Here is a 14,619-nt window from a genome sequence, read left to right as displayed (position 1 = left end):
TTTTGAGAAACTGTAGACCTACACCGAAACATGGTTGTATATAACTATCCTGTATGCTTTCTCTAGCTCTGCCCGTCACCTTCACGCGGCCGCTGCAGAACACTGAGGCCCGTGAGGAGGACACTGTGACTCTGCATTGTGAAACCTCCAAGGCCGGTGCAGCCTTAGAATGGAGGAAAGCCGGCTTGGGGCTGCGGCCCGGCAGCAAATACGAGATGCGGCAGAGAGAGCGTGTGGCAGAATTGTTAATACACAACCTGAAGCTGGAGGACACGGGAGAGTACAGCTGTGATACTGGGGACCAGGAGACTAAAGCATACCTGACGGTGAAAGGTAATTCCAAGTGCATCACCGGGGTCTGACTCATCTCTCCCAAACTCATCAACATGGGTGTCCCTAGCTGGCCTCTGACCCAAGACAGACCCACCCCGTGCATGGACAACACTGGACACACTTTGGCCAGGACAATGAGCTGTTGTATCTACCCACACTTGAGGTCCATGCTGCACAGATGATGGCGTCATTGCAGACAGAATGGTGGCTTTGGCTACAAATGCCCCTTGCCTCTTCTTAGATAACCAATCACCAAACCAATGTGCCATTAGAAAGTTAATTCAGATAAGAGGGTATAAATACCACTTTTGTCCAGCAGGACTAAAGTCCCTTTACACGCATCAAAAACATAGCACAGAGGTTTAGTATTACAGCACAGAGAAAAGAAACCTAAAAACAGTGAACGTAACTGGCACGATGACCTTAATGCAGGGTTGGTGCAGCCACTTTGGGTAATAAATCCAACAGGTTACATAACCCACCCATGAGAGGCTACAGGTGAGGTGCCATTTTGGGCACGCTACATAGGTTACCCTGGGTGTAATAGGCAACACCAAGAAGATAGTACACAGTTGCAGTGCACTAAAGCTAGTGGCAGAACCCTTACAAAACAATCAGCTCCAAGTATTTTTCATCCCACACACAGGCGTACCAGGCGAGGCAGCCATTTTGGGTGCCCTACTAAGGTTACAATGTGTGAGATCAGCCATATAAGAAAATAAGACATATGCGGGTGACTGAAAAGTATGTAATATATTACTCACTGAATGACTAGATCCATGGGTTGTCAATTAAACATTGGCCAATCAAACTTCCAGGTGTATAAGTAGCATTGAACAAAGTACCATTATATCATCTTCTGTATATATTCATTTGTTCCCTACATTTTTTGACGAACCTATTCTCTAAGTTGACTGCTCTATTATACACACATTTTACCAACAGATACCATAATTGGTCTGTACGGGGGGTAGACTAGAAGAATGAAGATAAAGATATACTGTAGCTTGTGTCAAGGCAGAAGTAAAAATGGCTGAAAGGCCGAATATCGGGGATTGACATGATAGCAGATGCATTTCATTGCCTTTGTAGGATGTTTGTGGGTGGCGTTCTAGTCGAGGAAAAATCAGATTCTAGAGATGTTGCAGAGGGTGGAAGCAGCAGGATAGGTGTCAAGGATGACACCCAGGTAGCAGATTTGAGGGATGTGAGAGAAGACTGTATTGGTAACAGCAAGAAGGAAAGAGGTTCTGGAGGCGTCAAGACAATAAGATCAGTCTTAGACTTGAATTTAAGAAAGTGATGGAATATCCAAGAAGAGATGAGAGAGAGAGAGAGAGAGAGTGTGTGTGTGTGTGTGTGTGTGTGTGTGTGTGTGTGATGAGGGGAGATCAGGGAGAAGAGGTATATTTTAGTATCAGCAGCATAAGACTGAAGTAGCTACTGAGTTCTCTTAGGGAGGTGGTGTAGAGAAGGACAGGGGCCAAGGTCAGAGGTCAGGGTGAAGTAGATTTGAACATAGGGACAGAAAAGGAGTGGTTGGAACGACAGGAGAGCCAAGAGAGGGCAGTGTCATGGAGCCCAAGAGTGCCGGGGTGGGGGTAAATAAGTTCAACTGTGGTCAACTGTGTCAGAATCAGCTGATTGAGTCAAGGAATACAAGAAAGTAAATGTGATCATCAGACACAGCGGGGAGACAGTCAGTGGTGACCTTGGTAAGGACAGTTTCAAATCATGAAAAGGAAAGTGGGCAGTTGTTTGAGGTTGAGAGAGTTTGGAGGCAAAGGAAAGGAGGGAGTCGGGTGGTAGTTAAAAAAGATAAAGGATGGATAGGGGTATTTTATTAGTATGGGGGAGACAAGGACATTTTTGGAGGAGGCTAGGACAGTGCCAGTGGAAAAAGAGGTTAATGATGTGAGTGAAGTGGGAGAAAGCATGAAGTGAGAGGGACAGACAAGTAGGAGGAAATAGAGTGAAGGGAAGTGGATGAGAGAAGGTAGTGGACCTCAGTGGAGCAGGAGAAGGAGGAAAAGTTATGTTGGCTTACGTTAGAAGGCGGGAGAGGGCCGGGAGAAGGATTTTTTTAACACATACTTGATATCCTGATGGATAGCAGTGATTTTGGAGGAGAAGCAAGTAGCAAAGTCAAGGGCTGTGAGGGAAGAAGGGTGAGCATTGGAGGGAACTGAAGTTGATGCAGATGTGGCAGGGTTGGAAGGAGATGGAGATTTGAAATAGGAGTGTTTGGAGAGAGAAAGAGTAGAGCTGTAAGAGGAAAGCATGAATTTGAAGTGAAGGACGTCAGAGAGTGAATGGAATTTCCTTCAATGTCGTTCTGCAGAGATGTAACATCTTTGAAGGAAGAGGGTCATTCCAGAGCTCCAGGGTTGGGGTTCTGTCAGTGTAACAGAATCAAGGGAAGAAGTAATGGTGGAGTGATAGAGGGAAGTAGCCTTGTCTGGGCTGGAAAGTGTGGAGTCAGTAGACAGAGATGAGGTGATGGTGATGGCCAGAGGAAGGAAGGGGGAAGTTGGAAAAGTCAGAGATTCCACAATGGTGGGACAAAACTAGGTCAAGGTTATGGATACTGGAGTGAGAAGGGGAGTAAGGTTCAGGGAAGAAGAGGGAGAGTAGTTTAGAGGCAAGAGAATCTGTAGGATTATCAATGGTGATAATGAAATAACTCATGGTGAGGGTGGTGAGGGAAGAGGAGCAAAACTGGGGAAACCAGGCAGCTAAGTGTCTGGGATTTAACTACACCCCAAACCTAATCCACCCTCGTTCTACCTTGACCACACCACAAATCATCCACGTCACTCCTATTGGTGCTTGATATAAACAGCTTTTGGGAGGTAAAGAGCAGTATGAATAATAACTTATAATATTTAAAATAGCATTAAGATATTAAATGATTGCATTTTACATACTGAATAGTAAGGCTCAAAATGACTGTGAAAAAGTCTTCACAAAAAGTGTAATACAGGTTGAGTATCCCTTATCCAAAATGCTTGGGACCAGAGGTATTTTGGATATCGGATTTTTCCGTATTTTGGAATAATTGCATACCATAAAGAGATATCATGGCGATGGGACCTAAATCTAAGCACAGAATGCATTTATGTTACATATACACCTTATACACACAGCCTGAAGGTCATTTTAGCCAATATTTTTATAACTTTGTGCATTAAACAAAGTGTGTCTACATTCACACAATTCATTTATGTTTCATATACACCTTATACACACAGCCTGAAGGACATTTTATCCAATATTTTTAATAACTTTGTGCATTAAACAATGTGTGTTACATTCACACAATTAATTTATGTTTCATATACACCTTGTACACACAGCCTGAAGGTTATTTAATATAATAGTTTTTATAACTTTGTGTATTAATCAAAGTTTGTGTACATTGAGCCATCATAAAACAAAGGTTTCACTATCTCAGTCTCACTCAAAAAAGTCTGTATTTCGGAATATTCCGTATTTCGGAATATTTGGATATGGGATACTCAACCTGTATAAGTAAAGACTACACACTGACCGCGGTACGCTGATATTTCATCAGAGGTTGACAACAGGAAGATTGTGTCCAGCAGTTTTTGTGTTCACACAGAAAAATGGATGAATAATATATTCAAGTTATTTATACTATTATTCAGTGTGTGTATTTCCTTTGCTTTTCTCACTGGCTGCCCTGTTGTGTTGTAGCTCTACCTATAGTATTTACTAAGCCAGTGAAGAATACAGTAGTAGAAGACGGGGTTACGGTGACGCTACGCTGTGAGACGTCCAAGCCTAATGTCCAGGTAGAATGGAGGAAAGGGACTGTAGCACTGTTCCCTTGTGCCAAGTATGAAATGAGACAAGAGGGTGCGGTGGCTGAACTGGTCATCTTTGATGCTGAAGGAGAAGATGCAGCGGATTATACCTGCGATACCGGAGACCAGCAGACCACCGCTACCGTCAAAGTTAATGGTGAGTGCCATTTCTAATTCCCGCTCATTGGTTTCATATATGCCTGGGTTTTATATCGGAGACGGCTGAAAACCAATTGTGTAGTAGAAAGATGGCCAAGATCCATATTTTTGACACCTATTCAATATCAGACGGAGCAGGGTGTGTCCCAAAAACACTGACACGTATTTATCTCTCTAGCCACTTTTTCCCAGATGACTACATAAAAGTGGCTAAAAATAAATAGAAAAATGCTCGACCACCCGTTATCTGGTATCCAGATGGTAGATCGATGGGAAAAAGGTCAACAATCAATAGGTCACCACCAGATTAGGTTGACAGGGTAAAAAAATTTCAACGAGTTCAAAAGTTTGACTTTCAAATGGTCGACACAAAAAAAGGTAGACCCCTGCATTTTCTGGATTTTTAGGGTTAGGGATAAGTTTAAGATTAGGGTTAGGTTTTGAGTTAGGGTCAGCTTGCCAGAAGGGGTGGCTAGGGGGAGGGTTAGGTTAGGCTAAAATATCAAAAACAAAATGTGTTGACAATTTGTTGACCTTTTGAACCTGTTGACCTGTTAGCACTGTCCACATAAGTCAATGTCGACCAGTACCATTTATACGAATGATTCCTTTAATTTCGTCAGATCCTAATAACGCCATGGGAATCATGATTCTTATTCTGGAGGATGTATGCTAAACATTTATGGCAAACAGAAAAAACAACTTTGGAATTGAGAATATCCTTTTATTAATAGCGAAGGGAGGTAGATAAGTTGGTCATGGAACTATGCTTAGTAAGTACCTAACGCTTTGCTAACTATTGTATTGCAGTCCTCCACTTTGTGCAGAATTTGCAGAACGTGGAAGCAGAAGAGGGCGGAAGCGCCTGTCTCCGCTGTGAGGTCTCCACCAAGATGGCCTCCGTGGAGTGGAGGAAAGGAACCGAGAAGCTGCAGCCCAACCACAAGTATGAAATGCAGCAAGATGGCGCAGTGCGCAAGCTGGTTATTCACGACCTGGAGCCGGAAGACGCTGGAGAATATGTGTGTGTGGCCCGAAGCAAGAAAACCTCAGCCATGCTCACTGTGACAGGTAATCTCACCGTGGTGTAACTCATGGGCAGGGCAGCCATCAGAATTTGTGGGGCCCGGGACTGATATAATAGGCAGGGCCCACCCCCCCACCCACCACCAAAAAAACAAAACAAAAATCAAAGAATGAAATATATATATATATATATATATATATATATATATATATATAAATAAATGTAATTCCTGTACACATAGCCATGAAAACATATTATGCCCCTGTACCCATCAGGGATTCTGCTCGTCGTCAGGGCCAGGATCCCCCTACCTGGCCCCCACTGCCGGCCACTGTTCCATCTGCCCCCTCTTCAAGAGCAGCTGCTATCTATGGGCCCCATTCACCCCCCTCCCATGCCCGCAGCTCTTGATGCCCGTCGTCCGCCACGTGCAGCAGACACTCAGTATTCCGTATGGAATACTATTGAAAATGTAACCCCCAAAATGGCCGCCGCCTCCTCTAGCATATTAAATAACTGTCTCCTCTAAGGGCGGCGGACATTTTGGGAGGGACATATTCAATAGTATTCAATACGGAGGGCTGAGTGTCTGCTGTTCTGATGCGCCAGGCATAATGAGCAGCAGGCAGGGCGGCGGATGAACGGGGGCCCATTGCACAGCAGCAGAAATATCGGCGGGCGGTATAAGCCCGGGACAATTATACCCCCAGCACCCCCTTGATGGCGGCCCTGCTCATGGGTATCAGGGAATTCCAAGCATGCAAGCCTGACGTCAAGTACCATCAAACTATGTAGAGCAGGGCTGGCCAAACCGGTCCTCGAGATCTACCAACAGTTCATGTTTTCCAGGCCTCCTGGAGATCTGTAGAATGGTCAGTTAGGAATTAATGCAGCACATCTTAATTAGTAATGACTACACCTGTGCACCAGCTAGGTGATCTGGAAAATGTGAACTGTTGGTAGATCTCGAGGATCGGTTTGGCCACCCCTGATGTAGAGGATCAGTAAGGATTGTGGGTCTGATACTGAGCCGGATGCAGGAACGTCTTTTCGTATGGGCTCAATGGGCTCTTGCCCAAGGGCCCCATGAGTATAAGGGCACTAGGCTGATAGCTGAGGGTCTCCTCTTTCCAGGGGTACCAGATTTTTGAAAATCGGCCCTGGGGAACCGGAGATATCCGACTTCAAAGTAGTGGTCCAAATCCTAGCCTGTTAGTTGCTCTCCCCAGCCAGATATCATGGGTTCTGTCTGACTTACAGTTTCTCTGATGGTATAATCCAAAAGCTGGGACTTTCTCCTTTTGGGGACACTGGCAGCTTGTCTCTACTTTGTCCAGAACCAGAGATATCAGCCTTCCAGCATCCGGTCCCCGCTCCAGCTCCACACACCTAATATGCAGTTTCATATTTTCATTGGTAGAATGCTCTGACTCCTGAACTCTGATCCCCAAGTACCCAGAACCTCCTGAAAGGTGGGACTCTCTAGTTTTGTATCCCATCCAAAGCTAAGAAATATATTTTCAGGAACTAGAGATATCTGCAGTCAAGCAATCTGCCCTCCCACCAGAAAATGATAAATATTAAGCCCACTCCACTATCCACCCCTCCCCTGCTTATTAAACACCCCCTACCACCCTGGAATTCATGTACTAGGGCTTCTTCATTTAGCCAAATGCCCCCTTCTACAGTTTAGCCCCATCTGTGCAGTAAAGGAGTAATTATCAGAAATGAATGCTCCAGGTCCTACATTCTGAGCGGTAGATAGAACACCCTCTACCGCCTGCGGGACATTAAAGCTTCCGCTGATAGCACCCTCCACCCTTACCGCTGGAGCGTGGGTAGGGGGCCCAGTGCATTGCTGTGCCCAGGGGCCTACACTGCTGTTAAGACGGCCCTGGCCGGATGTTGTAAACGATGTGTGAGCAGGTGTTTGCAGAGTAATACAGGCATGCACCAGTTGATGACTGACGCTATGAACAGCCCTGTTGTATTGATTTATTCAAAGATAGCAGGTACAGTCGTACTCACTGTTACATGCACACTGGTGATGAAGCGGAGCTTGAGTCGATTAGGTTGTCATACAGCTTGTGAGCCAGTTAGTGTATGCTGCAAAATGTTAACTGTGCAGGAACAGCTTTATAGCATGTTGTAACCAGGTCTCGCATAGGAGGTAAGCAGGAGACTTCTGTCTCCAACCATGTCATCTCACATAGTAAAAACTCAAGATGGCGCATGCTCAGTAGTAATCTCGGTGGCCATCTTGGGATAGGGTATGAAGCCTCCCTGGAGAAAAGTGCGGTAGCGCACTCCTCTTTCAACATCGGACTCAGCGGTGATGTCGGACGCATAGATGCGATGGTATTCGCCTGAGTATGTGTCTGCTTCGACCACGCACGCTCCCTGGTTTTGTTTGTATGGAGTCGCAGATACGATTTAGACATGTGGTAGCAGGAATGTAAGGGACACTCCTAAACGGACGTGTCAGTCCTCGCACATCCGGATGTACACCAGGGGAATATTAAAGTCATTAATATACAGGTTCTGTGGATTTAAACAGGATCACTGATGTAAAACGAAGCAAATCAGGCGTCATTCTTATTTTTCAGAACCGGATGTCACCATTGTCAGCCGTCTCAAAGACCTGTCAGTGTTTGCCGGGGAAGACGCCGTGTTCAGGTGTGAAGTCTCCCATGCGAACGCCAAGGATGTAGAATGGAAGCTGCAGGGGGTCACTCTGGAAAGTAACGAGGTGAATGAGATCTCGGTGGAGAAAGGGAAGACTCACATCCTTAAGCTCAGCAGCGTGACGCTGGATGACTCCGGAGCCATCACGTTTAGAGTCGGTCCCTACACCTCTACGGCCAACCTTACCATCAAAGGTAAAAAAAAGTTATGGTGCAATTAAAATCTTTACACAATTCTGCAATCATTTGCTACAGGCAAGATAACCAGGGCCAGCCATCAGAAAATGTGGGACCCGGGACTGCTAGAATAGACAGCCCCACTCCTCCCGCGCAGCGCCCACAGCTTACCGTCCTGGGCGCTAGTTTCCAGTCCCAGGAGAGGGACAGGACACCAAGTGGCAACCCTAGGCATGACTGCGGTGTGCTGGGATCACCGCAGCAGCCGATACTGTCCCTCCATGTCTACCTGTGGGGCATGCCAATCCACACTGCTACCACCCGGCCCTGTCACAGTCCGGGCCCAGGACTCAAGTACCGGCAGTCTTCCCCTGATGGCGGCCCTGAAGACAAGTGCTACTTGTAATACAGTGATAATGTCCAGGCTCTCAGATTTATCACAAGAAGTTACTGTATATTTATTCCAGCCCCGCTCCCGGTCTTCACCAGAGGGCTGACCGATGTGGAGGTGGAAGAAGACGCCACGGTCGTACTACAGTGCGAGGTGTCGCAGCCCGGTGTGCCCCTGACGTGGAGGAAAGGCGCAGAGCAGATCTCACCCAGCGCCAAGCACACTTTCCTGGATCAGGGTACTGTCCAGATCCTGCAGATCCACGATGCCAAGCCTGGAGATTCCGGCGTGTACACCTGCGACACCGGCAACCAGGAAACAAAGGCTAAAGTAACGGTTACAGGTACACAGCATTACTCCATCTATAGCAATTATACTGTATATGTGAGTAATAACTCTGGCTGATCTACCTGGAGAACAGGGAAATACTTTGTGTTAGATTTCTATCTTAGGGTTATAGATATTGTGTAATGCAAGAACTCCCGACTAATAGATGGAACAAAACAACAAATTTTCCCCAAGTCACCCCCAGCCACACTTCAGTAGGAGGTACATCGTTCTCTGTCTCCCCCCAGTCACACTTCAGTAGGAGGTACATCGTTCTCTGTCTCCCCCCAGTCACACTTCAGTAGGAGGTACATCATTGTCTCTGCCCAGCCACACTGCTGAAGGAGGTACATCGTTCTGTCTTTGCCAGCCACACTTCAGTAGGAGGTACAGAGGCTGCCCTGTTGAGACAGAGCAGTTCTCTCAGCTAGTGTGTACACCGGGTTCTCAAGCGCTGAATGAGCTGTGCTGTAAACATAAAGCGGCGCTTGGAGACCGGGTAGTGCGATCAAAGCTAGGCAAATCAGGGGGGACAGTAAGCGGAGCTGGGGGCGAGGGTCACCACAGCGCTCATACCGCTAATACCTGCTGTCATCCAGCTTGCTCCGGGACGTGGCAGCAGTAAGGCAGCCTGAGAGGGGAGGACACGGAGGAAGAAGTCGGCCCAATAGCAACGGGGGAAGAAGCCGTCCCAGTGCTTCCTGTGTAGCCGGAGGCGGAGAAGCTGCGGATTCTGGGGCAGCGCCCAGCTGACAGCTCCAGACGGTCAGAGTGAGCGTGTCTGTGATTCTAGCAGTGGGAAAGAGGCTACAGTATTGACACTGAACTGGATATAATAGTAAGAGGCTGTCAGCAGCTAAAGCAAATCAAGAAACACTGAGGCTGTATATAAAGTGAACGTAAGGCAGACAGCCGCCCTGATTATAGGATTTCATTAGGATCCATACCATTTAAGGTGATAACAGCCACACCTAACAGAGGTGGGGTAAACCCAGCAGAGTTAGAGAGTGAGCTGCATTATCTCTGCCCAGTCACAGTTTGCATAAATCAAGAAAGAGTCAGGGGAGTGAGCGCTGCAGCCAACTGGTCAGGAGGCGTGTAAGTACAATCAATAGCGCTGGGCACACACAACGGGGCCTGGGGAGCTCACAGCAAACCTCACCACATCCCTGTCAGCGTGCTACAATAGACATTTCAGTCAGTGGTGGGCAGAGAGAGAGAGATAGCACCCGCATCATATAACAGCTACTGTATAACTGCTGTAGCCACAGCATCAGAGGCAGACAGAAAAGCAGGGATACTCCATAAGACTTATACATAAGGGCTAATTATAAGGAGGTAGCGGATTGGAGGACCCTTGTTAACCCTTGCTGTATATGGGTGAAGAACCCAGTAGTACTGGTTCAGTGTAGCTCAGACCAAAGAGGAGTTTGCAAAGAAAAGAAACCAGCCAACAAGTAGGAGTGTACAGTAGCTGTCTGCATTATTTATAAGTATAAATTTGGATGTTGGTATAAAGTGACAATTATATAAGGTATGCACCGAGATCAAAGGATTCCGGGAGAATTATTTAGTAAATCCATACTGTTTGCATAGACAGAGAAACCAGCTTAGAGGAGACTGTATCTTCATACCGATTAGTCTTCATCAGTGATACCTAGTACAGACCAATACAGCAGATAGCTGCACTGCATCCATCAAGTAGACTAAGTACCTGAATCAAATACACACGGAGTTAGTGAATTCCAAAATATTTATAAATATATAAGTATTCAGTGGAGAGCAGAGTAACCAAAAGTAGCAGCCTAAAGGGTAAATGATACAAATCTGCTGGGACATGCCTTTACTCAAAGTTTACACACATTGATTGACTGTCCAAGAGGCTGTTAGAACCCCCAAAGCTGAGAAAGGAGGATAAAGGTGGATGCAAGCACAGAAAAACTTTTGGTAGGTCTTATACCTATAATGTAAGTCTACCGTTTTATGGGCAGACAAACACGCTTTCATGGGAGCTGGAATTTCACCAGTCTAGATTTTGTCCTCTTGTATTCTTCTCCTCAATATTAGGCCCAAAAAAGAGAAGGAAAAAAGACCTCCAATAGTGCAACACCATTAATTTTCCAACAGACATAACATTAAAACATTGAGGATAAGGGTGGTCTCTCACCAGAGGAAGTGGTCCACTAAATAAGCAGACAAACACAGCGAAAATTAAGATGATCACACCAGGCGTCCCTGGAACTCGCCGTCCAGATCCTCTGTTGATATTCCAAGCGTCTCCCCAAAACAAACAGCTCCTCCTTCCAACGCGTTTCGACACTCCAGTGTCTTTTTCAAGGCCTTGGAATATCAACAGAGGATCTGGACGGCGAGTTCCAGGGACGCCTGGTGTGATCATCTTAATTTTCGCTGTTTGTCTGCTTATTTAGTGGACCACTTCCTCTGGTGAGAGACCACCCTTATCCTCAATGTTTTAATGTTATGTCTGTTGGAAAATAAATGGTGTTGCACTATTGGAGGTCTTTTTTCCTTCTCTTTTTTGGGCCTAATATTGAGGAGAAGAATACAAGAGGACAAAATCTAGACTGGTGAAATTCCAGCTCCCATGAAAGCGTGTTTGTCTGCCCATAAAACGGTAGACATACATTATAGGTATAAGACCTACCAAAAGTTTTTCTGTGCTTGCATCCACCTTTATGTACATATCACACTATGATTGTTTTATTTTGCTTTTATGAGCGCCAGTGGATTCAAATGGTATCCCCCTTTTGACTGCATCGATTCATGAAGTGTTGGTGACACTTATTTTTCCATTTGAAACCAGAAGGCTGCTCAGATTTGGCGCACGGTATTTTATCACTTTTTCTTCTTGAGAAAGGAGGATAGTTATTATGTCTAGGGAAATTTGGTAACCTGTTAATCACCAAAGAGTCGAAAGGGATAAGTTACCACCCATACGGTGCATACCAGTTACCCACTTTCCACCTTCCGGGAATAGTAACAGCATTAATAATACTGTTATTCCTCAGTGCAAAGGAAAAGTGGGACTTTATAAACACTTCATCTATATAGGATATAGATCACAGTGATAAGAGTACCCGGGTCACTCTATAGAGTTATAGTGTACACTTTATTTTTTCCTTTTGTCAAGGAGAGTTTTTTTGTACCTGTATGCATATCTTGATTGTATAGGCCTTTTAGGAGGAAATTAGTAAATTTGGTGAATGCAATTCATACCTGTAACTGTGTGAAAGCTGTATCATATGGTTACATTAAAATTGTTATACTTACCATCTGTCCGACTGATTGGACACTGATTCCGGAGAGCTGAAATGAAGAACAGGTATATTAGAAATGCAAACGTGTACTATTATTTAAGCACATTTAATAGCTTACTGACATTGAATCAGGCTTACCCAAGCAGGCCTGGATTGGACGCTGATTCCAGAGAGCTGAAATGATGAATAGGTATCTCAGCAGTGCCTCCAAATGTAACCTTCCCTTGAATCTAATGGATGGGTAACTAATAAGTGTGCCTCCTCCCAAGCTATATTATTCAATCCAGGCCTGCTTGGGTAAGCCTGATTCAACTCTATAGAGTGACCCAGGTACTCTTATCACTATGATGTATATCCTAAATACAGTAGATGAAGTGATTATAAAGTCCCACTTTTCCTTTGCGCTGAGGAATAACAGTATTATTAACAATGTTGCTTTTCCCAGAAAGTGGAAAGGGAGTAAATGGTATGCACCATATGGGTGGTCACGTATCCCTTTCGACTCTTTGGTGATGAACTGGTTAGCGAATTGCCCTAGACATAATCACTATCCTCCTTTCTCAGCTTTGGGGGTTCTAACAGCCTCTCGGACAGTCAATCGATGTGTGTAAACTTTGAGTAAAGGCATATCCCAGCAGATTTGTATCATTTACCCTTTAGGCTGCTACTTTTGGTTACTCTGCTCTCCGCTGAATACTTACATTCCACTTTATAAATATTTAGAATCCACTAACTCTGTGTGTATTTGAATAAGCTACTTAGTCTACTTGATGGATGCAGTGCAGCTATCTGCTGTATTGGTCTGTCCTAGGCATCACTGATGAAGACTAATCGGTATGAAGATACAGTCTCCTCTAAGCTGGTTTCTCTGTCTATGCAAATGGTATGGATTTACTCAATAGTTCTCCCGGAATCCTTTGATCTCGGTGCATACCTTATATAATTGTTACGTTATACCGACATCAAAATTTATACTTATAAATAATGCAGACAACTACTGTACACTCCTACTTGTTGGCTGGTCCCTTTTTTTTTTACAAAGTCCTCTTTGGTCTGAGCTACACTGAACAAGTACTACTGGGTTCTTCACCCATATACAGCAAGGGTTAACAAGGGTCCTCCAATCCGCCACCTCCTTATAATTAGCCCTTATGTATAAGTCTTATGGAGTGTCCCTGCTTTTCTGTCTGCCTCTGATGCTGTGGCTACAGCAGTTATACAGTAGCTGTTATATGATGCGGGTGCTATCTCTCTCTCTCTGCCCACCACTGACTGAAATGTCTATTGTAACATGCTGACAGGGATGTGGTGAGGTTTGTTGTGAGCTCCCCGGGCCCCGTTGTGTGTGCCCAGCACTATTGATTGTACTTACACGCCTCCTGACCGGTTAGCTGCAGCGCTCACTCCCCTGACTCTTTCTTGACTTCTGCAATTTGTGACTGGGCAGAGATAATGCAACTAACTCTCTAACTCTGCTGGGTTTACCCCACCTCTATTAGGTATGGCTGTTATTACCTTAAATGGTATGGATCCTAATGAAATCCTATAATCAGGACGGCTGTCTGCCTTATGTTCACTTTATATACAGCCTCAGTGTTGCTTGATTTGCTTTAGCTGCTGACAGCCTCTTACTATTATATCCAGTTCAGTGTCAATACTGTAGCCTCCTTCCCACTGCTAAAATCACAGACACACTCACTCTGACCGTCTCTGTGCGCCGCCCCAGAATCCGCAGCTGCTCCACCTCCGACTACACAGGAAGCACTGGGATGGCTTCTTTCCCTGTTGCTATGGGGCCGCCTTCTTCCTCCGTGTCCTCCCCTCTCAGGCTGCTTTACTGCTGCCACATCCCGGAGCAAGCTGGATGACAGCAGGTATTAGCAGTATGAGCACTGTGGGGAACCTCGCCACCAGCTCTGCTTACTGCCCCCCCCCTGATTTGCCTGGTTTTGATTTCACTACCCAGTCTCCAAACGCCGCTAAATGTTTACAGCACAGCTCATTCAGCAACGCTTGAGTACCCGGTGTACACACTAGCTAAGAGAGCTTCCGCCACATGCCTCTTTATAGACTCCGCTCCCCCAACCATGTGACCTATGTCTTGAGCCACTACCTCGAGCTGACTATAATCCCTGAAAGCAGCGCATGCCCTTCCAGAATGTTCCCCCTGTCATGTGTACACTATGGTGGCATAGTACATAGTTTTATATATACTGTGTATATATATATATATATATATATATATATATATATATATATATATATACATATGTGTATATATATATATATACATATCTATCACCATCTTACTTATATAGCTAACACCTACTTCATAACAAGTGATTACATTGGTGCACCTCTACAAATATCCTTCTCTCATATTAACAGTGACAGGGGGTCGGCTATTTGGAGGTAA

At 45.3% G+C, this 14,619-nt stretch overlaps 1 protein-coding gene across 3 annotated transcripts in view; it reads left to right on the top strand.

The window, feature by feature from the left end:
• The window catches only part of OBSCN (obscurin, cytoskeletal calmodulin and titin-interacting RhoGEF), a 370,748-nt gene that overhangs the window by 234,588 nt on the left and 121,541 nt on the right, over positions 1-14,619 (top strand). For all 3 annotated transcript variants that reach the window (XM_063924540.1, XM_063924539.1, XM_063924541.1), the window contains exons 60-64: positions 67-333; positions 4,051-4,317; positions 5,130-5,390; positions 7,953-8,225; positions 8,675-8,941. In XM_063924540.1, coding sequence (XP_063780610.1) covers positions 67-333; positions 4,051-4,317; positions 5,130-5,390; positions 7,953-8,225; positions 8,675-8,941 — 1,335 coding nt within the window. The remainder of the gene's footprint in view (positions 1-66; positions 334-4,050; positions 4,318-5,129; positions 5,391-7,952; positions 8,226-8,674; positions 8,942-14,619) is intronic.

This window comes from Pseudophryne corroboree, chromosome 5 (assembly GCF_028390025.1).
Source record: "Pseudophryne corroboree isolate aPseCor3 chromosome 5, aPseCor3.hap2, whole genome shotgun sequence".
Lineage (NCBI taxonomy): Eukaryota > Metazoa > Chordata > Amphibia > Anura > Myobatrachidae > Pseudophryne > Pseudophryne corroboree.
Note: the sequence above shows the minus strand (reverse complement) of the source record. Positions and strands in the feature narration are given on the sequence as shown.